The sequence below is a fragment of the Cyprinodon tularosa genome, unplaced genomic scaffold, assembly GCF_016077235.1.
Source record: "Cyprinodon tularosa strain WSP-4 unplaced genomic scaffold, ASM1607723v1 ctg183, whole genome shotgun sequence".
NCBI classification, from domain to species: Eukaryota; Metazoa; Chordata; class Actinopteri; order Cyprinodontiformes; family Cyprinodontidae; genus Cyprinodon; species Cyprinodon tularosa.
In genome coordinates this window covers 745,848-770,818 of record NW_024038631.1, presented here as the reverse complement: position 1 = coordinate 770,818, position 24,971 = coordinate 745,848, and the positions used below count along the sequence as shown (strand labels likewise).

Genomic DNA, 24,971 nt, shown 5'->3' with positions numbered 1-24,971 from the left:
CAATACAATTTTAAGTTGTATAAGTTTCTTGTTTGTTGTCGAAGTTTGACTAGCAAAGGTTTTGCTTTTCAAAACATCTTTGAAAAGCAAACCTTGGTAGAACATCTGAGGGAAAAATTTTTAGTCATAATCACACAGCTGCTGTCTCAGTGTTTTACTGCATGAGCTGTATAGTAACTTTATCTTGTTCTTCTCCATCTTGCTAAAATATCTGTATTTGACTCTGAAAAGTAATAGAACATGTATATTTTTTCAAGTGACTAAACCAATAATGTTTAAAGGCATTTTTTAAAGGTGTTTTAGGTCGTATTTTCCCCCCCCTACCTATTGTAGATAGCTGTGCTGCAGAGAGTGGAATTCCTTCATTGAATATAAACTGAAACTTCAAGTAAAGATCCTGTTTAAAATGTGTTACTTTAAATTTAATTTTCTTCTTAAAGCTAATGTAATTATTTTAACACCATTAACTTTTGGAAAAAATAATTAATAGTTCTGCTTTTATATACATTGCTACACTAAAACCAGCACAGCCAGAGACTGCAGTCCCAGCAGTGCTGCACATCTCTCCCTGAGGTAGCAAAGAGAGTTAAAAGCATAATATGGAGATGGAGCTTGATGGCCGAATGCTCTCATCAGAATGGACTCTCATTTGCTTTCATTAAATCCCCCAAAGGAATTAGTGCTATATTCCCATATTGTATTAATTAGTAATCTCATGGTCATTTTACCAGGCAGTTGGTTGGAAATTTTCAGTTTACAGTGAATGTTAAATGCATCTGCCTTCTCTTACGCTGCTTTGGAGGACTGCTGCAGCATATTTTATTAGAGCCTCCATACTGGGAATCTATTCACCTATTACAGCACCGTTGATCTCTGGATTATTCAGCTGAATTGATTTATTTAAGGAATTCTATATTTTTCAAAAAAAGGTGCAGAAGGTCCCATTAAAAATATTTTCAGTTTTACATCTTTTTCACAAAAAATATCAGAGCAGCAAACAGTTTCTTTTGTGTAAATGTTTTTGAATTATAATGATCTGTCTTGGAAATGGATCTGTCAAGTCTGAGGTGTGTTCTAGTTGCTTCCATTTGATAATCCCTGCTTAGACTGTTGAAAATAAGCATGTCAGAGAAGACCTGCCTCACTGACAGTTTAATGTGAAATTTGAATAATGAAACGTGTTGCTTTGCTTCTTTAAAAATGCAAGGAAAGACATTGAAGGGTAAACAACCTCCAGTTTGCATGTATTTCACCAGGATTGTGTGTGATAACGTAGCAACCCTTACAGGAAAGGGGAAATGTAAAATTTCATGAAGGATAAGATATTAAGCATAATAAGAAAAGAAAAAGCATACACAAGAACAATACAGGTGTTTTGATGCATTTGTTTACAAAAATTCCTTCCTCTTGTCTCACCTGCTAAGCTGTCACTATTTTTATGTTTCTCTACTTATTTTAAAAAATACTCCTTAATAGTAAAATAGTCAAAAACTTGTTTGTTAATCCCTCCTAACTGTGATGTGAAGATCTTGGCCAAAGCCCTATGCCTTAAAACCACAATGCACGACGTGATATCTGCTGACCAAATTGGTTTTATTTCAGGCCGGCATTCAATCACAATTATCCTTCAGCTCCTAAATGTTATCAACTCTCCTGTGTCCAGCTTGGTACCTGAAGTGATTATCAAGCTGGATGCAGAGAAAGCTTTTGATTGGGTAGAATGATATGTATAGATATTTATTTGCATGTGTAAAGAAATTCAGATATGTCCCCAATTTTATCTTGTGGATTAAACTTTTGTATACTTCTCCCAAAGCCTGTCTAATCATGAATGGTAAACGCTCACAGTATTCCAGCTGTCAAGGGGAACCCATCAGGGCTGTCCAATCAGTCTATTGTTGTTTGCCTTGGCCATAGAGCCCCTGTCTATTATTCTCAAATCATCACCATCAATTACTGGGATCACTAGGAGGGGGAGAGTATAAGGTATCTCTTTATGCTTATAAATTGCTAACGGATGTCTCTGACCTTGTTTTATGTGCTCCTCATATTATCCAGACCCTGAGGATGTTTGGCAGCCTCTCTGGGTACAAACTAAACTTCAGTAAAAGTGAATGTTATTGCTCTTCAAATACAGGATGTTGTTCTGCCTTTCCATTTGTCTAAAAATGGCTTTAAATACCTGAGCATCAATATTACAAGGGATATGCAGAATCTTTACCAGGAAAACTTCTATCAGTTATTTGAGAAAGTTAATTTAGATTTGAAGAAATGGAAAGTACTTCACCTATCCTTGGCAGGAAAGGTGAACTGTATCAAATTGTATCCCACTTTATCTCTCCAAGTCCTTTTTAAAGTCTATTGATAAGGCTCTAATCTCATTCAAATGGAACGGGAAGTGGCTTAATATGCGGTTAGAACTGTTACAGAGGCCTAAAAACCAAGGTGGCTTAGCCCTTGCAAATCTCTGTCACTACTACTGGGCCACAAATGTAAAAAAAAAAAATCATGTACTGGCTCCACACTTCTGATGCAGACTGGTGCCACTTTGAAGCTGTATCTTGCATCTCCACTTCTCTCAGAGCCCTGGTCACTTCCAGCCTTCCCCTCTCTTTCTCACAATACACTAACAATCCCATAGTCATAGAGACTCTCAAAATATGGGCTCAACTTAGATGGAGCTTTGGGTTTAAAAACCTTCCCCATCTGGGTCCCATACACAATAATCACCTTTTCCTCCCAGCTAAGGTATGAATCTACTCTCTGGTAGAGACGTGGCATTCATAATTATGAGGACTTGTACATAAATTGTACCTTTGCAAGTTTTAAAGATGTATAACACAACTTTGGCCTCCCTCGGTCTAGCTTAGTTCGAAATTTCCAAGTTCGCCACTTCCTTCAACATCATGATCCCAGCTTTCCATACATATCATTATCTTCTGCTCTAAATGGTTTGTTAAATTCTCAGTTTAATACTAAATAATGGTCTCCAGAATCAACGATTGTATATCCTCTTTTAAAAACACAACACTGGCAAAGATCAGAGCAGACTGTGTGGATAAGCTGGGTGAGGACTTGGAAAAGGACACTTGGGAGAACTTTACTAAGAGTGAACAACAGCACATTATGTGCCTAGCTAAACATTATAAAACTTAAGGTCCTACATCGCATCCACTGTTCCAAAGCAAGACTGGGTAAAATATATCCTAAAACAGATGGAAACTGTGACAGGTGTCGAAACACTCCAGCTGACTTAACACATATGTTCTGGTCATACCCAGTCTTGGCAACTTACTGGTCTACCATCTTAAAAACATTGTCAGAAGCACTGAACACTAATCTTCAACCCAACGTAGCTATGGCCATATTTGGGGCCAGGGATAGTAGAGATATAAAATTAAGGGAAGAACATGGAAACATAATTGCTTTCACAATGCTGCTTGCACGTAGAATAATTTTATCCCATTGGAAATCAAAAAATCCACCCAAGGTGTGGTTGTCATTTAATGACCTGACACGCTTTATACAATTAGAGAAAATAAAATATACTCTAAGGCGTAGGTCTTCAACATGGGGTCCTTGACCCCTAGGGGGTCAACGGAGCTCTGCATGGGGGTTGCGAAAGCTTTGCTTGATTAGACTTTTTTTTTTTATATTCCCCCTGCAATTTTTTCCCCTAATGGAAATGTATTTAAATATGCATTAACATGAATTCAACAAACTGTAGTAAAAAGATAAAATGGGGGCAGAAGATTTCTTCCAGTCATTAATGCACACACTCAGTGACACACAGGAGCTCTTTCAAGCTAGGCACCATTTCATTCACAACACCTGTCCCATCAACGAGGAATCAGAATCAGAAATACTTTAGTAATCTCAGGGAGAAATTACTTTGGTTACATGACTCTATATGTAATAGAGTGACTATAAGACCTGTTTGACAGATTTCCATACAATATATATAATTAGGAGGTCCCCGCCCCATCTTGCCATCAGTTTGGGGGTCCTTGGCCTGGAAAAAGTTGAAGACCTCTGCTCCAAGAGGGTCCAGGGACAAATTTTTCTCTGTCTGGGGTCCGATATTGATGCATTTAGGTAAACTTAAAACTGTGCCCACGTAATGATCCTCTGGCAGGCATCCTGCATTTGTATTTGTTATTATGATTGAACCCATGTCTTGTGTAGTGCCCAACCTCAGTGCTGGTGAGCCGAAATATATGCTCTTTTTGTTATGTACACTCATACATGTGTATATATTTGAATGTATATATGTATGTAAAACCTTTTTTTTTTATTTTTACTTTTTATTTGTATTTTTTTTTCACTATTCTTGTTTATTTTTGTATTACCTTCAAATATCTACTGGTGGTCTTGGGATGGGAAAACATGAGTATCGTGCCTCCTTGTAATTGAAATTATATAATGTATCACTGATGCTCAAAAAGAAAAAGAAAAAAAAGGACATCACGTCTTGATGTCAGCTATAACTTGACCGGTTTGGTGTGGTTTTTCCTATTCTGTCTTTTGAGACTCCTCAGAGATAAATTAAAGTGGTAAAATCCCCCCCCCCAAAAAAGAGATTTCTCTATCAACATCATTCCCACTTACGTAACAGCTAGAAATAAATAGATGAAATTAAAAGATGGAGTGTCATTCTCGGATTGATTTAAAAATCCAATTTATGCCATCATCAGCTGTAGACTCTAAAATGGCAGCTTAATATCCGCGTTATTTTCTTGCCAGTGGAAGCATCTATTTCCTCGGCTTCCTTCATAGAGAAGTGATCAACAGTAATGACTCTCATTACGCTGGGCAGCTTCTAGCAGCCAACCCTTTATACACTACAGTTCACTGTTAGATCATTTGAAATGTGTGCAGAAACTGGCTCAGTGGTAGTCCGTACTGGTGCCTGACGTGCTGTGTGTTCCTGAGAAGCTGTCTCCCTCAGATGTTCTTTAAGCCTTAAAGAAGACTGCAGCTGACATGAATCTGACAGACTGGCTCCCAGGATTGCAGCTCTGCTGTTTCATCAGTTTGGGTTAAACTGTTCACGCTTCCCTCAATGATGTCAAGTTTTTGTCATAACAGTGTTTCATGCTATGGTAGGTTCCTATGTTATAGAGCTGTGAAGCATATGGGGGTGCTCACATGCAGCCTGTAGTCACCTAAAGGGGCCCCTCAGGCTGCTCCAGGAAGACTAGGAGAGACAACTCATTTTTCAGAACCTCCAGGCGTCAAACGACCTGTCAGAGGAGATCCGGTTCTGTCATCTGTAAGATCATCTTTTAAAATGCTCTGCATCAAAAAAACCCTCATTTGAAATCATAAGGTGTAATATTTTACATATGGGAACATCTAGGGACTAGAGATGTAATGGAATGAAACGACTGAATCATGAATAATGTGTGCAAATTCATCAAGGCTACCGGCCTCTTAGGTGGTTGAAATATTCCTGGTTTGCTAATTCTGTTTTTTTGGTCTTTGTTTTATCTTAGATTGTTAATTTAAGTAGAAGTTTTTAATTTCACAGTCAGTGAATCTGGTTTTACAGAAATGATAAATACAAAATTGTTTCATATATTTGAAAATCATTTATTTCATGACTGGGACATGAATCGAAAAAAAAAAAAAATTTCCCCCCACATTATATATATATATATATATTTTTTTATTTTTTTTATTTTTATTTTTTTATTTATTTATTTATTTTTTTTTTTTTGTTGTTGAAATGTTTAGTTTAACATCCACTCAGAAGTATAGTCTAGGGGTAATAGATCCAGGTAGTAACCCCACTCATCCCGATAACTAGCAATCTTATAATGCCTATCAAAGCAATCCCAGGTTATGGATTATAATCCCTTAAACAGCTACTCTGTCATCTGAAGAGAACCATCCTTGACTGTATGATCTGGTTGAACTGTAAAGTGCCTTGAGATGACTTGTGTTGTGAATTGACGCTATATAAATAAACTGAATTGAATCTGTAGCTGTTATGAGAAGATTTAGTTTACTTCTTACCTCTAAGCCTAAGGTTGGTGGAGACCAACCTTTTAGCTTTGGTACTTTGAAAATACAATCAATTCTCAGCTCACCTCATTTTTCATTATGACAAACTGGAGCAGCTGTCATGTTTCTTTGGACAGCCCAGATTAATCAGTCCATCTTATGTGACACCGTAGCATCACAGAATGAACATTAAACTTAAACACAGGCTGCTATGACAGACATTTAAAATCAAGAAAAAGGAGAAGGAACCTCTGGCCTTTTAGGAGCAAATCTCATCCTGCCCACTTTACACTAAACTATATATATCTCAGTTTCAGCGTCCATCTGTGAAGGCAAATGTTTAAACATATCCCATTTTTCCAAGCTGTTTCCCTTGTAAAAGGTCATTAAGATGCTATGAGCAGCCTTTTGTGTAAAACAAAATACCTCTGCAGTATCTACAGTCCCCTCCTGTAGATACATCGTTAATACCACACAGATGCGAGAATTTGGAGGTCAAAATATTAAAAGAAAAACCAAATATATATTGATGTTATATAGATATTATAGTGTTATCAAGACAAGTTAAGAAGATTTCACTGTTATGAAGCCTCCCTCCATGCATCCATTTTATATTAATAATCTACTTAAAGTATAGCATGTCAGCAATGTAATGCTCTTTCTAAAATGTTATACTTAAATATCCTGCAGCGTCCTTTTCTTTCCTGGAAATGTTCTATGAAACTTTAAACTTCGTCAAAGAAGGATGTGATGGAAAGTCATCAGCACTTGAGAATAAAAAGGACTGCTTGAAATTCATTATCTAACATCAATACTCCATCCCTTAAGTCATCTTATGTCATCTTGCTCAGCAACTCACATTCAAACATTCACAGGGGAGCAATCCCTTCCGACCTGTTCAGAAAGCATTAAATTGCATGCAGGCTGAATAGTGAAATGAGGCGTTTGGGACAGAATAAATTCGGTGTAAGGCATCTGAGCATGCACAGCAGAGACAAAGAATAATTTAATTACCAATGTGGCTTTCTTTATTGTGAGTCATGTTGCAAAAAGCATGACAGTGGTATTGATTCATAATAGCTTGTGTTCCTAGCCAACGCTTCAACTGGCTTGGTAAGGGTGTGTTTAGAAGGGATTAGACGGTTTGTTTGGCAAGAGCTAATGAGATTTTAGGGACAGAAAATGAGCCATTTCATTCCCAAATGATAGGTCTCTATTTTGGGTATCAGTTGAAATTATCAGAATTTGAAACCCCCTGAGCAGAGATTTGATATAAAGTGATAGTGTGTTGAAGTCCAGCTTCAGCTTATATCAACAGCTCAGTTAACTGCCTGTAATTGCACTGAATAAACCATAACACAAGCATTTAGTCTTTAATCCTGAGCATTTACTGCTATTAACTTTGCACACTCTCCATTTGTTCTTTTAATAGAAGGTGCTGTCAATTAAAGCAGTTATTGGGAGACTTTTTGTTGTCATACATTTTTGCAGGCTTAATCCCTTCAGTTTTTTTTTTTTTGCCCATAGAAAGGACACCAGTCTGAGTCTTTCTCGATTAATCTGGGTCTTCATCCTGGCTGTAACGACTGATGGTGCTATGGTCAGTGATGGGAGTAACGGCGTAAGTAACGTGCCCAACACTGGCTATGGTTTCCACAAGATTAGTTTTTTTTTCAATGCATAGGAAGTAAACCTAGTGCTTCTGGAGGTTTTCTGTATATCTTCTGAATTCCAACCCACATAAGTGACAGCCTCCCTATAAAGCCTGGTTTTGCTGAGACTTTTTACTGTTAAATAAAGCTTAAGTGAAAATTCAGACTGAAAGATTTATTTAAGCCTCACCTCTCATTCATGTACCCTCTGATGCTCTGCTGCTGAAAGCATATCAGCCCTGTGCACACCTCAGCCATGGCCACTCATCATCTAGGACTCTGCCTTAAAAGACTGTGTTGCTTTCAGCCCCATCAAGTTTCAACCCTCACCCCCCACATCTCCACCATCCTCCTCATTTTCCTTTCTTACTCAGTGGTGGCTGGCCAATAGAGGGAGCTAGGGCGCCGCCCTACCCACCCAATCACCATAATTGAAACATAAAAAAAACAAAACAAATTAAAATTAAATTATAAGATAAAAATACTTCTAATATATATTTTTTAGCTGTGCAAGATAAATATTTTATTTTTAATAATGAGTAAAGCTGTTTCATTTTTTTCATCGGATTAGTGATGTATTTTTGCTACTAGGGCACAAAAATGTTTGCTCATTGACTCTTGTTAAAAGTTGTACAGGCGCAGTAGCTCGTCTGCAATACAGAAGTATAGTGGAGCTTTTGGTGCACTAAAGCTATGGCCTGAAGTGGCAGGAACTGTCGTCACAGTTGTAGTGCGGGTGATTGACAGGCAACGTCGTGGAAGGGAAGCAAACTCACCAAGAGAAGCTGGGGGTGAAAACATTTGGACCTATTCAGCCAAACATCAAAATTGGCTTGGCTAACTGCATGCAGCGAGGCTAATGCTTTATTCTGCTTTCCCTGCCTCCTTTTTCCAACGTCAGGATCTGACCCATTATGGATAAAGAAAGATAGGACTGATTTAAAGCACTTTTTAGAAAAGACAAAGAAGCATGAACAATCTGGGATTCACATGGAAAATAATATATTACAGTTTACTTTTTCTAGATGTTTGTTAATTTGCATAGTTGTTCTTAAATAAACACAATCTCAGAAAGATTTTATATATAAAAACAAATATAAAGCTGACAAATAGCTAAACTGTTACATTATTTTTTTTAGGTTTGTGATGCCATATTAGACCATGTAAAACACAGTTGCCTCCACAAAGCTTCAGAAGGGCAAAATGTATGTACAAAAAGTAAACCTGTACATGTTTTTCGTTTTTAAGGTGTTTTTATATTGTTTTTTGTTGTTGGCATTCATATAAATATGCAGGTGTGATAACTTAGTATACATTTGATTGGTTTTTGGCATGCTTTTATTTTGAATTTATAGCCCTGCCTGGAGAAAACCCCACTAGCCACCACTGCACCTACTTCTCTCTTACACCACCAATGTCACCTGCTCAATCATAACATTCTCTGATATGCTTATATCTTCCACTGGGATGCCAAAAGCTTTATTTCTCATCTTAATAAAATTCTCAACTTGTTGCTTGTCATCTGTTTGTGTCTTTCCAGGTTAAAATAAGGCCAGCACACGCTTACTCAGGATGAAGGTGTGTTGCAAAATCAGACTCAGTGCAACAGTCATTTTCCTACGATAACTAGCCAAAATTATACTGAATGTTATTTTTTTTTAAATGGAGCATCTGCCTTCAGGTGACATGTTTTTGGTGAACTTGCATGGCATATATAGGCTGTATTTAAGTCATTTTATTATTTTACATCTATGAAACAGAGTGGTTCCTCCTGCTCTTTATGACTGTAAGATAACTGTTTATCCTCAAAGTGCAATATATAATGGATAGCTTTCCTTTTTAATATACTGACTATTAAAAACCACTAAAGGCTTGGTGAAGATGTTGGATGCCTCTTACATAATAATCCAAAAGAGCACAGGCTGTTCATTGTTTAAAATTCTGATCCACATCTCTATTCCTCTGCCCTCGCATGAAAAAGGGAATAAATAAGAAACAGAAAGCGCAACATCAGCAGAGTTAGCAAAAGATTCACAAATCCTCTTGCAGAGGAAAGATGCTATGGATACATGAGGCAAGAAATGATTTAGTAGCTTTTTGCTGTTGTGTAGATGATTGCATATCAGCGTATGCAGAATGGCGGATAGAGGAGATTGTTATTCTGCACGTTATAAAGGGTTTTGGCTCAAAGGAGAAGTTCTGGGTCTAATGCATGGAGACTTCTCTGTGTGTGTTTGTATCCAGACTAAGTGTCTGCGTTCATAAAAAAAAAAACAATGGAGACACCTGCTAGCTACCCCTGCCAGTCCCTGATAAAATGGAAACGAATGCGTACGCCTCAGGCAGATACAGCTGCCTTATAAAGGTCAGGAGGGATTGAAAGAACCATTTCCTCACCCATTCGATGTGTTTGTCCTTAACTCAGCCAACTTTTACAGCCTTGTTGATTAACATGATTAAATAAAAGACATAAAAAGTGAGTTGTGAGCTCCAATTGTTTTTATTACAAAAAGAAGAGCAGCTCAAGGCGAAAATACAGATCGAAACAAAAGGCTCCAAAACAGACAGCAAAAAAGGCTGCTTGAGCAACTGACCTACAAGTACAACATTAAAACACTTCACCATCTATCATGCACAGACAGGATACTGTGCAAAATACACGTGCAGAAAAAAAAAAAAAAACAAGAGGGAAAAACTCACTTCAGCACAACATTGCAACATCTGCATTATGCAGTAAAAGGCCACAGCAGACCACAAGAACATTACATTTCATCAAAAGGATCACAGTTCACTTCGTGTCCAACCAGGGACAAGATCAGAGAATTTTTTTTCTTTATAACTGTTTTTCAGTCATTTTTAACAACTTATATGACATCGGTGAAGAGCAAAGACACTGTTGTTTCCAGTGTGTTTGCTACCTACGATAATGTAAACAATCTACACTCTAAGGCGCACAGTTGAAAAGTTGCCCAAAGAAAGAGCCACAACATTAGTTTGTAAAGGGTTGGATGTGAAAATGCTTCATCATCTTCAACATCAACTCTCTGCAGATTTGGCATACCAACTGTCAATATACCAACTGCAGGCAGTAAAATGCTGTTTAGTTTTTTTTTTTTTTTAATGGCCATCACACACGAATGCACGCACCCATTTATACAAACAACAGAAAAGCAATATAATTTAAAAAAAGCAGAACAAAATATGAACCCATTACACTCCTTCACCTAAAACATATTTTAAGTTAGGCACACAGTACAGCACAGTAAATGTTTCTTTTTACTTCAACCCATGTTTTGGTTGTTTATCACTAAATTCAAACCAAAAAAATCTCCTTTACCAAAGGGAAACAGAGTTCAGCTATTTTTCTTCTTTCCCATGACACATACATAACAGTAAGTAACTCACTGCTGGCACTAGTCACAAATCGTTCCTAAGCATTAAAGGGACCTTTTCAATCAAAACTGTCTTCCTTATGATTCCGAAACTTGTTTATGATCCTCAATAATCTTTCTGTATCTTATTTAGAATTAGACAAAATATTTCCTCTCTGTCTGGTTTATATCATGCATAAGTCTTTCAAACCTCTTTGCAAATTAAGAAAATACTCTTAAAAAATGACCTCAACAACCCAAACTAGTCAGACCGCGCTTTTTTTCAAACTAGTTTAAACACTGATTGTCTACATTATCCATAAAAATTCTAGAACGTTGTCAGATGTAAACACTGCCACCATTTAATCTGGATTGTTTATCAAAAACACTGGACCCTGTGTAAGCTGTGAAGAAAAACCTTCATACATGAGACGGAGAAGTGAGGTAGTCCACAAAAGAATAGATGGAGGGAGGAAAGCTTTTGTGAGCTGCAGAGAGTTCCACAGTCATATTTTTCCAAGTCTTAATAAGGTTTCTGAAGTGTAGGTCAAAGTCACGTCTCAAGTCTTTCATTGCAAATCAAATCTCCAGGCTTTGATGAAATAGGCTTTAGTTTCTAATGACCGATATTAACACAGGATCCATGCAGTGATATGTCCTAAATACAGACCTGCCTTAGCTTATGAGTTAAAATCATTACTCTGAAGCCTGTTATTTTGCACTATTCAATCAAACTATGCAAAAAATATTTATCATTTTATCATTTTGAAAATCAGTTGGTCAAAATGTTTTCCCATTAAAAATACAAATATGTTTGTTTCAAAGAAAGGCAAAAAAAAATTAGGTAAAAAAGGTTCATGTTCTCAAAATTTCCAATTGAATCGAACAGGGAGTGCTTTTGTCTTCTTATGAACCACGAAGGTCCTTAAATTGATGTTTGTAAGAGAATTATTTCACGCCTAAGTTAAGTCATTTCAGAGTTCATTGGTTCTGCAACAAACACAAACAGGTAGTGGTGAACTCTTAAAAACCCACAATATGTCAACGGTACTGTATTCATAAATCAAATGCAATATTTAACTCCTTTTGTTCATAAATAATGCAAAGAAGGTATTTTCAATCTGTGCTAAATTATTATGTTAGTCAGTCTTTATCAGGATATACTGTGACTCAGCCAATCAACACTTGATAGGCCGATGTCACCCATAATGAAATAAGACAAAAATTGTTTGAGACCTTCCATCAGAGTCAAGTCCTAAAAGCACGAGTCTAAGTCAAGTCCAAAGTCTATTTTAGTGACTTGAGCATAACTAGCTTCTTAGTATCAGACTTTACTTCCTGTCTGAACCCTTAATGGCTCTTATTATTTCAGTAAGAGGAGCGACGATCTGCTTCAAATTATGGATCTGGTGTGAATCTATTGGCCGAGAACCGTACGGTTTGGTAGAAAGAAGCTGTTAGACTGATCACAACTAATCACTGATCCTATAATCAATCTGAACTTTCAGAACTCAGAAAAAACGTCAGTTTCCCAAGTGAATGAACAGTCATTTGAACTTAGGGTCAAAGTGCTTTGTAAGCATCAATTAAATGAAATAAAAAAATGTTCCTAATGTGTTTGGTTTCCTCAAACAATGCGGTAATCAAAGGTGTCTTTTTCAGTATGGTCTGTCCAGTTGGAGGAGGGCATGCTGCGGTAAGGGTCGAGCAGGATGCGGAAGCAGCGCACGATGAGCAGCGCCAGGAAGATAAAGAGCAGCAGCACAAAGACAAATGCCGCCTTTTGCTCCAACGTCAGGTAGGAGGGGACATGATGGCCACCACCCGACGAGGACAGCGTGCTGCTGAAGAGGCCCTCGGCCATCCTGGGCACATCCATGCTTGACCGTCTCGGCTCCAGCTCTTTGTCGTTTGTTGAAAGATTTAAGGGGAAGAATAGCTGGAAGAAAATGACCTGTGAGAAAAGCCAAGCAGATATTAGAGATTTTCTCTGAGATTTTACAGCGGAAATATTAAAACCAGAAAAAATAAATAAGCCTCCAGACTTCGTAAATGGACGTAAAAAGTCTCAGCCCAAACAACTACGCTCTTGGATGAGTCTATTTCCGGGCTTCAGGCCACCACGCCTAATCGGTGAGTAACAACAACTCAGGGGAGTCATCTGGGCATGAGACTCTGAGATTTCAGGGGGCTGAATTTGTCAATGAGGAGTTTTACTTCTGCAACATTTATTGGAGGCAGTTTGGTCTGGAGGAAGATAAGTCACTGGCATGGTTATGCAAGCTGATACTGTGAACATTTCTAACCCTGTCCTCTGTGAGTTACTCTGATACGCAGCATATCTGCAGCAGTAATTTCAATTTGGGAGAAACATTTACTTTTGAGTACAGGCAGGTATGAGGAAAAATAAATATCTTCCCCAGACAAGGTTCCATTAATGAAGCATGATTCCAGATCGGTTTACAGCACGAGGATGATGGACTGATTACCGAGCAGATGCAGAAAACAGTTCCTGTTAAATGCTGCAAAGACCTTAAATATAAATGGATTTTGACTCATTTACCATATCCTTTATCAGAAAAGGTGACCTTCTGATGCTAATCTCCGTATTCAGCAGTGCTTCTTTACTTTGTCATTTTATTGGACCTTAACTGAAGAAATGTAATTGTTTAGCTGTACAGAAAACATGTAATGTGATCTAACTCACTGGTTTGTGGATTCACGTTTTGATTCTTAAACTGAGAAATATTGCTTTTTATTAATAAAGACTGTGTCCGAACTTCCGCCCTAACCCCTAAATCCCTCAATCACAATACCGGGAGGGGACTATATAGAGGACTTTATAGCAAACCCAGTTTTGCTTGCCTTTGGTCAGGCAATTCCACCTCACCACAAAGTGCCTGCACCATCTTTGTTATTTGTCACCACTCACACTACCTGACAGCGGACAGATTTGATAATAAATCCCATGATGCTTTGCGAGAAGAGCTCTCGCAAAGCATTCCAGGATATATCTGCTTGTCTAGTGACCATCGAGAGACGAGCAAATACTACTTTCTACGGCCTATTGTGGGAGATTTCGAGTCCACTACTTTTTTTTACCCACTAGACACTCATTTAAAATGGTGTCACCACCATTGGTGTATAGTGCCCTATATGGTGATTAGGACCGATGTACGGACAAGTGTTTTTTTGTTGATGTCGGTCTTTGTTCCTACCCTCACCTATGGTCATGACCTCTGGATCTGACTGAAAGAACAAAATCCCAGATACAAGCAGCTGAAATCAGCACTCTCCGCAGGGTGGCTGGGCTCTCCCTAAGAGATAGGGTGAGGAGCTCGATCTTTCATAAGAGGTTCGGATTAGTCTCCTTCTCCTCCAAATTGAGAGGATTCAGCTGAGGTGGCGTGGACATCTTTTTTGGATATCTCCTTCGGGAGGTGTTCCAGGCATGTCCCACCGGGAGGAGGCCCATTGGACGCTGGAGGGACTATGTCTGTTGACTGGCCTGGGAGCACCTCAGGCTTCTCCAAGGGGAGCTGGAGGAGGAGTCTAGGGAGAAGGAAGTCTAGAAGTTGCTGCTAAGGCTGCAACTTGGTCCCGGATTAAGTGGAATCGACAAGTACGAGGAGTGCGAGACCCTGAAGTGGGTGCTGATAATTTTGTACCTACTTTAAGAAATTATGATTTAAACATTTGACTTTACTTATGGCTCCTAAGCAAATGTGTTTATGTCACTACAATAAATAAGATCTACTAGCAAGAGGTTGCTCAGGATATTTTGGATTAATTAGTGTCCATAATCTATTTCGAACAAGCGGGAAAGGAAGTTAGAGGAAAGTGGTACCTTTCCTCTATGCCACACTCAGGGATTTCTGTAGACTGCAAACTTCAAAACAATCTTCTGGGCTTCTTTGGATATTGCACCAAAAAGCCATAAACAGTTAACTGAATCTTACCAAATTCTGCTATAATTTACATTCACTTTGATCATAATCACGCTTTGCTGAAATGAATCTGTTTTGTGTCAGTAGAAATTGGACTTAATCCAGATTAAACCACTGAAATTTAACTGTTGCGAGAGGGTATTCGTTCTGCACTGGGGCTATATATATAGATCCTGTTGAAATAAATCTTCAGAAGTGCTAAAACTAATCGGTTCCCTCCAGCCAAAGAGCAGAAAGCACTGGGCCAAGGCAGGGGTCTGAAGAAATACGCTGTAAATGTTTAAATCTAACTTAGTGGAAACAAAAATAATAAATGATAAAATAGATTCATGTTTCTAACTTTACGAACAAACCTTAGTGAAGCTGTAAAGCACAAGCTGCTCATTTATCCTTAGAGGGATTAAAGTCCACACTAAATCATAGTTTTAGTGTTTCTATGATTATTTATCTCCATAATTTATCCAAAATACTTAACAGAACAAATAAAGCAAATAATGTTTTAATACACGGTTGTTTGAAGGTATAGTGATGGCTTGGTAGCCTTATGTCTTTTCCTTCTCGCTGCCTTAGATTAGGTTGTTAAAGATCTAGTTTCACCTGACAGGTGGGAGTTACATCCTACAAAGATGCCCCTGCAAAATCTCTCTCTTTCTTTCTCTCTCTCACTCTGTGTTGAGACTCTTTGCAGGGGCAGCTTTTTTGGGGAGAGTTTCATTTACGGTTACCATCATTCAGACACGACATTTGTTACCACTAACATAATCCGTATTCTTTTCACAGTGAATCTTCCTTTTTAAATAAAAAATAGAGCAAGCTAGGCTTTATCTGTGGTGTCTACTAAAATATCAGGCTTGCCTAATAATCACTATTCTTCATTTTTTAAGCTGCAAAACTAGGAATTTAGTCCATTTATTTAAACAGATTAAATCTGGCTTCACTGATCAAACAATAAGGTTTTCTTAAAGATTAAATTTCTTTTTCAAGCTTAAACTAGGAGTTTGATACTGAGCAGAGTAAAGTAATACTGAGTTCAGTTATTCACTGTATTTTAGTTGTGGTTTTTATTTTTGCAAAGCTCAGTTAAATTGAACTAAATTACTTACACCATGAAGTGGCTAAATGATTTTAAAAAGCTAACCATAATACCCCGATAAAAGAAATTAAACAATAAGTAATGAAGTTACTGGCATCTGTTGGTCAGCATATCAAAATTACTCCAAGAGGGGACCGTGAACCCATCCAGGGGGTCACAAACAAACTCAAGACATATTAAACAATGTAGTTCACTCAACTCAGTAAAAATCAGTGCAGTAGTTGTAATTTTAGATGTAAAAAAACCACTGCTAACTTAAAAGAACATAAAAGCCATCTCTACTGTCCAAGAGTAGAGATAAAAGTAGTCCCTTGTGATTATAGGATTAGATCTGACTTTAATTCTAGGGAGCTGGGTTTGACTCAGTGAAGGGCAAAATGCCTAAACACTTGGAATGACTCGCTGTCTGGAATGACTCCCCTGAAAAAGGGAGCAGCTGAGAGGCATCGTCATTCTGTTGACTGGCAAAACAAAATTTAATTTTTCAGAAGGTGTTTGACCTGTTATATCTGGTGTAAAACTAAAACAACATCTCAAACATCTCATAGTTGTGATGGTAGATTAATTATATGTTACTGATTCGGGGTAACTACCTTAAGTCTAATATCAGCAAGATAAAGATCTGAAAAATATATTTTACCCAACTTAAAATGCAATAAATACATAAAAGTATAAGCCTAACTTAAATCAGATTGAGATGCTGCGATAAGTGAACCACCTTACACAGGCAGCTCATGTTTCAGCCACCAGGGCTGTCATACAACATGCATTTTGTTGCACATTTTTACTGCCTTGATAACATGACCAGGTATAGGTTGCAATTTCTTTTCACTTTTGGTTTAATTTTTGCTTTTTCTAAAATTAAAAACTGCTCATCTTTGTCTGACTTGAAAACATATTTAATAATCCAAAACATCAAAGAGAAACAAAACAAAGCAAAAAACAAACAAACCTGAAAATAAATCTGTAAGGTTTGAATTTATACTACATATTGGGAATCAACGCTATATTGAAATCAATATCGGCCACTGTCTGTTGCTTTTAAACATACTGGTATTGGTCTCATAAATAAAATCAGGCTTATATAAACAACCAATATTCTCACTTCCATGTAACTGCTGTTTTGGTTTCAGGAGGGGAGGTATCCTGTGCTTTTTGTTTAGTTAATTGACTGTAATGATGCCCAAGATTTATGTTGTTAAACTGAAGCAGAGAACCAGTATCAACACTAATCATTCTTTTATGGTGTCCAACGGCAAAGTAGATATATGATTTTCATTAATATCGGTTATCTTCCATAATTGTCTATATTGATATAAGGCCCCGATTTTCACATCGGTGCATCCCTACTGCATCGACTTTTGTTCTTACAGCAATTAAAAGAAATGAAAACTTCCAAACTTGCATCAGCGGATAAAACAAAATAAAGTATCTATGTTAGGGCTCAGTCCTTTGGCATAGTTAAACAAAAGACTCGGTCGGTTTCTTGTTTTAGAAATGTATTAGGAAACGACTGCGTGTTGCTCTCTCTTACAGCTCCAACATTTTAAAAGCTCAAGCTGTTTTTCACTCTGAGAAGCTGTTCCCTCCGTTTCATCATCACAAATCCTCTGTTCTTATCCAAACTGAAACTGTTCTGACTGCTCCCACGGCTCAGACGCCCAATCACTACTGCTTCAAAAAACCCTGATTAAAAAATATGTTTTATCCCCTTAGAGGAACTTCTGCATCGGTTAGAGCTTTAAAGCAGCGATACAGCCAGTATTTCTTTTACATATTACATAACAACCTAACAGGACTGTATTTAATTGCTAATCTGAAGATAGCCAAGATATATAATATATCTCTATATACAGTGGGGCAAAAAAGTATTTAGTCAGCCACCAATAGTGCAAGTTCTCCCACTTAAAAAGATGAGAGAGGCCGGTAATTTTCATCATAGATATACCTCAACTATGAGAGACAAAATGAGAAAAAAAAAATCCAGAAAATCACATTGTCTGATTTTTAAAGAATTTATTTGCAAAATATGGTGGAAAATAAGTATTTGGTCAGTTACAAACAAGCAAGATTCCTGGCTCTCACAGACCTGTAACTTCTTCTGTAAGAGGCTCCTCTGTCCTCCACTCGTTACCTTGATTAATGGCACCTGTTTGAACCCGTTATCAGTATAAAAGACACCTGTCCACAACCTCAAACAGTCACACTCTAAACTCCACCATGGCCAAAACTAGAGAGCTGTCAAAGGACACCCGAAAAAAAATTATAGACCTGCACCAGGCTGGGAAGTCTGAATCTGCAATAGGTAAACAGCTTGGTGTGAAGAAATCAACTGTGGGATCAATTATTAGAAAATGGAAAACATACAACACCACTGGTAATCTTCGTCGATCTGGGGCTCCACGCAAGATCTCACCCTGTGGGGTCAAAATGATCACAAGAACGGTGAGTAAAAATCCCAGAACCACACGGGGGGACCTAGTGAATGACTTGCAGAGAGCTGGGACCAAAGTAACAAAGGCTACCATCAGTAACACACTACGCCGCCAGGGACTCAAATCCTGCAGTGCCAGACGTGTCCCCCTGCTTAAGCCAGTACATGTCAAGGCCCGTCTCAAGTTTGCTAGAGAGCATTTGGATGATCCAGACGATGACTGGGAGAATATCATATGGTCAGATGAAACCAAAATAGAACTTTTTGGTAAACACTCTACTCGTCGTGTTTGGAGGAGAGAGAATGCTGAGTTGCATCCAAAGAACACCATACCTACAGTGAAGCATGGGGTTGGAAACATCATGCTTTGGGGCTGTTTTTCTGCTAAGGGACCAGGACGACTGATCCGTGTGAAGGAAAGAATGAATGGGGCCATGTATCGTCAAATTTTGAGTGAAAACCTCCTTCCATCAGCAAGGGCATTGAAGATGAAACGTGGCTGGGTCTTTCAGCATGACAATGATCCCAAACACAGCGCCCGGGTAACGAAGGAGTGGATTCGTAAGAAGAATTTCAAGGTCCTGGAGTGGCCTAGCCAGTCTCCAGATCTCAACCCCATAGAAAATCTTTGGAGGGAGTTGAAAGTCTGTGTTGCCCAGTGACAGCCCCAGAACATCACTGCTCTAGAGGAGATCTGCATGGAGGAATGGGCCAAAATACCAGCAACAGTGTGTGAAAACCTTGTGAAGACTTACAGAAAACGTTTGATCTCTGTCATTGCCAAGAAAGGGTATATAACAAAGTATTGAGATGAACTTTTGTTATTGACCAAATACTTATTTTCCACCATATTTTGCAAATAAATTCTTTAAAAATCAGACAATGTGATTTTCTGGATTTTTTTTCTCATTTTGTCTCTCATAGTTGAGGTATATCTATGAAGAAAATTACCGGCCTCTCTCATCTTTTTAAGTGGGAGAACTTGCACTATTGGTGGCTGACTAAATACTTTTTTGCCCCACTGTATATAAGAATAACCAAGTTTATTTAAATATAACAGATATGTTTTTATTTTTATATATGACCAGAAGTTTCAAATGACTATTTTGCTTTAGTTCACCTTTAAACCTTGACTATATATAGTTTTTTTTATTCTTTGTCAGCTTTGTCAGCGAGAATAATAATGCAGAATAACTTTTCATGTAATTTAATTATTCAGACTGCGACTACGCTTCTGACCTTGAAGCCTGAAAGTGGGAGTTGAGTTTTATGAGCTTAACGGAAAACATAAAATTTATTTTCTCTTGGTGAAATTAGCTGGCAGCTGTGTGAATCATTCGTTCTAACAACATGGGGCCAAACAACAACAAGAAAAAAAAAAAAATCGACGAGAGGACAGTTTTCAGGCAATGCTAAGCAGGGAAGGGGTAATTCAATCAATTCCAAAACAGTAAGTGGGTCCGTTTGATGCTGTTTCCAAAGCTGAGAAAATCGTCAGAGGGAGGAAATGTTGCTGAAAACAGATTTGATCTCTACAGCAGAAGAATGCTAAAGAGCTGTTTATTTAAACATTCTAAGAGACATTTAGGATTTTAAAGATTTTTGTATTCATTGCTTACACTGTAGTATCTGCCAACACGATGCTAAATAATTATCGATTACTTTTTTCTTGTTAATTAAATACTTTGACATTTCTAGAGGGTGAAAGCTGCCAAAAGAGACAGGCACGGTTCTATCTGAAAGGATTCTATGGGTATAAAAGTAGCTGAAGCAGGAATTCATTTAAAATCATTGCCGATTAAGACTTGAAATAAAGATTAGAAAGTTTTTTTTTCCCTGAGAGGAAAATTAGACAGATTATATAAGTTGATTATCGAAATAAAGGGAAAGTATTACAATTTCAAACATAAAACTTTATCTTTTCATTATTATATCTTGAAATGACAACAATTAATCCTTATCCTACCAACTGACCATACTTTTGCTTGATTTCCCTGATAATTAGATCATTTATCTTTAATCTGAGCTCCAAGATGCCAAGGCCTGCTTGTCATAATCCTAATCTGTAGTTCTCTTCACAGATTCTTCATCAAATTAAAGTAAAAATATCGATGTAATCTCTATTCTGAGGGAGGAATGTGATAGTAATTTAATCTATAATTTTGAATTGATTTTCCACATCTTTTTTTATCCATTATGGTTTCATCAATTTATTTTTTTCAACTAATCTGTAAAAATCTAAGCTAAGTGCATTTTGTTTTTTATTAAAATGAAGATAATTCATCTTTTGTTTGATACAACAGGACACCACTGGATCTTTTTTCCTCCAAGTCATCTTTAGATTTGTCATTCTTGGTAACGTTTACATAACCAAAAGTCATTTCTCCCCATGTTCCCTTCTTTTTGTTTTAGGTTGTGTCCTTCGGCTATGCCTCCGCAAGCGTGAAGAGCTGTCTCAGACACTGACAATCACTCGGGAGCAATGCTGAATGTGTTATGAGACGACTCAAAGTGACAAGAAGAGCAGAAGCTTTCTCCCTCTGTCATAAAATGGGGGGGGGGGGTAATCTTTCTGCAACTCAGAAGAGACACAAATCGAGCAGATTTCAGCCCCACCTCACTGATCAGCAGCCTGTAATCCATCACACTTAAAATACAAAAATGATATTACACTAAAGCGATTCATTGCTTTCACTGAGGATATAAAAAAGGTAAGCAACAAGATTGTTTTTTTCTCTTATGAATTGCTTTTACATCAGCGTTTACTGTCATATTATTATCAGTTTGCCCTTTCAATGACACAGCCAGGTTACAGAGCATTATTACTTCAGGCCAGAAATCAATCAACTGTTTGTTATAAGGTTATGTAATTCACTTCAAAGCCCCCCCAGCATTTGTATCAGCGGCTCCATGACTAAGCGCTCACACTTTGGGAGTGTTTCTTGACAGTATTTTCAGAGGCACGCAAAAAAGAAAAACTGTTAAGCTCCCAGTGACAACTTAAGAAAGAGCTTAACATCTCATAAAGAAGTCATCAGGAAAAAAAAAGGAAATAATATGTATCTGCTCCTCAAACAAATCATCTTTGTTTTCCTTTAATAACCATCTCATGAAAGAAACACAAATAAATTAGGTCAGATATTGGGAAGAATTCACCAGAATTACTTATTTTGGCTCAAGATGACATCGGGGATAGTTATGTGGGGGAAGCTGTCAGTCTAGACTGAATGTGACAAAAATACTGAGCTAAATATAGAAAAAAAACAAAAAAACAAGAAGATTTATTTTAGGGATGTTGATATAAGCTGCAGGCACAGTCTGTTATAAGGTTATAAAGAATTCAAAAGGCGTTTGTGAAGAGGGAAAACAAAAAGGTTAATAGAATCACTGAGCTTTGGCTCTTTTTTGTCCTCAATCTACAGCAAATATGAACCAAAAATGCATATTTTTGATTCAACCAAAATGACATTTTCATAAACAGCCTTCAATTCATGGTGGGCAATATATTTCTACATTTAAATACTGATTTAAAGCAAACAAAATCCTGTTATTCCATATTAATAAAAAAGGAGGTATCAAAAAGAATAAATTTCTATTGAAATCTGTTTTCCAACTTTATTTAAACAATGTTAGAAAAAGATTAACTAAAAGGTTGATGACACAAGAAATATCAGCCTGAATGAAAAGCATTTTTTTTTAATAAATAGAGTTTAATGAATGTGTTAATAGATCTAAATGCGTTGAACGAGAGAGTTATAGTAGGTAGACACACCCACTGGTTTGCTGATTTAGCGCAGGAGTCTCCAACAGTGTCGCCGTTTAAATGGAGCCAAAGGTGTTTGTAATACTCCAGCTATAAAAAGCTGGACACGTGCCTGGATTTAGAAACGTGTCCAAGTACCATTTTTTTTTTTTTTTTTTTTTTGCACCTTTATTTCAATTTCAAACGTGCCACACATTTTGCGTAAAAACGCATTAAAGCTCCTCCTGGATCAATAGGAGGTCGTGCAGGAGAAAGTGAGCGACTCACAACACTAACCTGTTGTTATGAGGGGAGCTCCACAGTCAGCAGCAGCTCTCCATTCCGCTGGATGCGGTTCTAAGGTCCTTCAGCTTCCTTCACCGAGAAGAGATGCAGCAGTGAGCAGATGCGTCCCGCAGACCGCAGGGCTCCTTACTTCATAGCAGAGACAAACAAACCAGCCTGACTGTGGCTGTTTTTCTGTCTATGCTGACTGAGCCCGGCAGACCTCACCCTTTGCTGCTCCGCGGTGTTTAATTTTTTACCTCCCCTCTTTCTCGCTCCCTATCTCTCTCTCTCTCTCTCTCTCTCGCTCTCTCTCTCCCAATCATCGCCACAGTAACACAGGCACGGAAGTACCCCGTCGCTACTGGCAACCTGTTGCCATAGCAATCCTCCAGGTAGGCTATGTATGCTGCAAGCGGATAAGTTGAAGGTGTGGTCCTGGTCAAACCGAGACACAGATGTAAAATGATGCACAACTCTTAACACTATGTTGTGTTGAAAAAACAAACAAACAAATCTTCTTATTTAATTATTGCAGCTAAATCTCTCACCAAAATAAAGACAATTCTTACCTGCAATTTGATTTCATTATCCTATTGTCTGACTCCCCTCCACCCAACACACTTAGACCCTTAAATGTTATAATTTGTGAAAAAACTGTAATTTAATAAAATTTATATTTAATAAAACAGTAATTTCATAAAATATATAGTGCCAATTCACATCACATGCCATCTTAAGGCACCTTACAGAGAAAATTCAACCAGATCATACAGTCAGATTGATTTTCTATCTAAGGAACACCAGTTGATTGCATCGACTCATTGACTCGAAGGCAATCCCTCACACCAAGCATGCTTGTAGCGACAGTGGAAAAGAAAGACTCCCTTTTAACAGAAAGAAACCCCTAACAGAACCAGGCTCAGTGAGAGCGACCATCTGCCGAGGCCGACTAGGGTTCAAGGAGACAGAAGCAGACATAGAAAAAGCATTATTTAGCTATCAAAAGATTGCAGAATCTAAAAAAAAGGTATGTTGGAACACGTTATCAATGTTATTCTATAACTTTATGGGGTTTCATTAGTGCCAAAAATATCTTGATGTATCTATGTATATGTTTTCATGTATGTGTTGTGCACTTATGTCCAGGGAAGGTGTATATGTTATGTGAACATGTTTATGTTAGGTGTATATGTTATATGGATATGTTAGCTGCTTATGTTAGGTGTATATGTTATATGCATATGCTAGCTGCTTATGTTAGATGTATATGTTATATGGATATGTTAGCTGCTTATGTTATGTGTTTATGTTATGTGCCAAGATCTCAAATGAGTGGATCAGAACCCCTCCCTAAATTTAAGCTAATCCTAAGTCCTAAAAGGAATATGATTGAATATAGCTGTGCACAGACATACATCCAACCTTATGGAGCTTGAGATTTTCTACATGGTACACTACCTAGGTGAGCTAAGCTTGTTGGATTAAATATGCACCTAATGGATGAGCACCTAACATAAGTACCCAACTAAAGCATCTAATTTCAGCCCCTAACACATGCACATAACATATACACCTAACATAGCCGTAATATTCATACTCAGTAGTCTAGTTGTAAAAACAACACAGGGGCTGGTGGAATTTATTTTTTTTGGAAGCATACATAGCCTAATTCATATAGTCTATTAGCCTAAAGCAATATGTATGGTATGATTGTTACATGTCAGGTAAGCGGGTCATTGACCTTGACCAAGGCACCTTACAATAGAAATGCAGTCAGTCCCTGGACTGCCATGGCTATCACTGCTCCTACATAGTTAGGGACAAATGCAGAGGACACATTTCCCACTGGGATCCGCTTTCATAGTCATGATAGGCCACTTCTTTGATTTTATTTATTCTACCCAGGCTACTCGTAAACCCACAGCCCACCAAATGTTGAAAGGGCAATATTATTTCCATTACTGTTAATATATAGTAGAGATTGTACACATTCAGTAACAGTGGATAGTCATTTAGGAAGGGGGATGATTTTTATAATATTTTAAAGAAGGGGGATGCCATCCCCCTCATCCAACCTCAGTTTAGAACTTCCTTGGATATAAATGCATAACACATTTACATATCACACATACACATTTACATATTTTTAGCACTAATGGAACCCCATATTTATTGGACTTGGATGATGAGGGTTAGTTTTTAAGGACTGAATGTCATCTTGGCATCACCCTTATTTTTGGCTCCGTCAAGCATCTTCCTAAGTTGCCTTTTAGCAGGTTGGGGTGTCTGTAGAAAGTTTTTATTACTCTTTATTAACTTCCTCTAACATATTTTCCTGAAATACAAATATTCTGGCTACATTGTGGTGCCCTGTTTGCTTACTGGCCCAGAGTCTTTATGCATTAGGTTTGCATGTTCTCCGAGTGCATGCATGGGTT

The 24,971-nt window shown here is 37.7% G+C and overlaps 1 protein-coding gene across 1 annotated transcript; it reads right to left on the bottom strand.

The window, feature by feature from the left end:
- Positions 1–10,762: 10,762 nt before the first annotated feature.
- On the bottom strand, positions 10,763–22,826 carry LOC119781841 (cortexin-3). The gene is made up of 2 exons (XM_038282426.1): positions 22,543–22,826; positions 10,763–12,983 (listed from the first exon to the last, which is right to left on the bottom strand). The coding sequence occupies exon 2, from the start codon at positions 12,906–12,908 to the stop codon at positions 12,657–12,659; it is 252 nt and encodes an 83-aa protein (XP_038138354.1). The 5' UTR covers positions 12,909–12,983; positions 22,543–22,826; the 3' UTR covers positions 10,763–12,656.
- Between the last annotated feature and the right edge of the window lie 2,145 nt (positions 22,827–24,971).

Coding starts and splice junctions, on each gene's coding strand:
- LOC119781841 (XM_038282426.1), bottom strand. CDS start 12,908: ATGGATGTGCCCAGGATGGCCGAGGGCCTCTTCAGCAGCACGCTGTCC.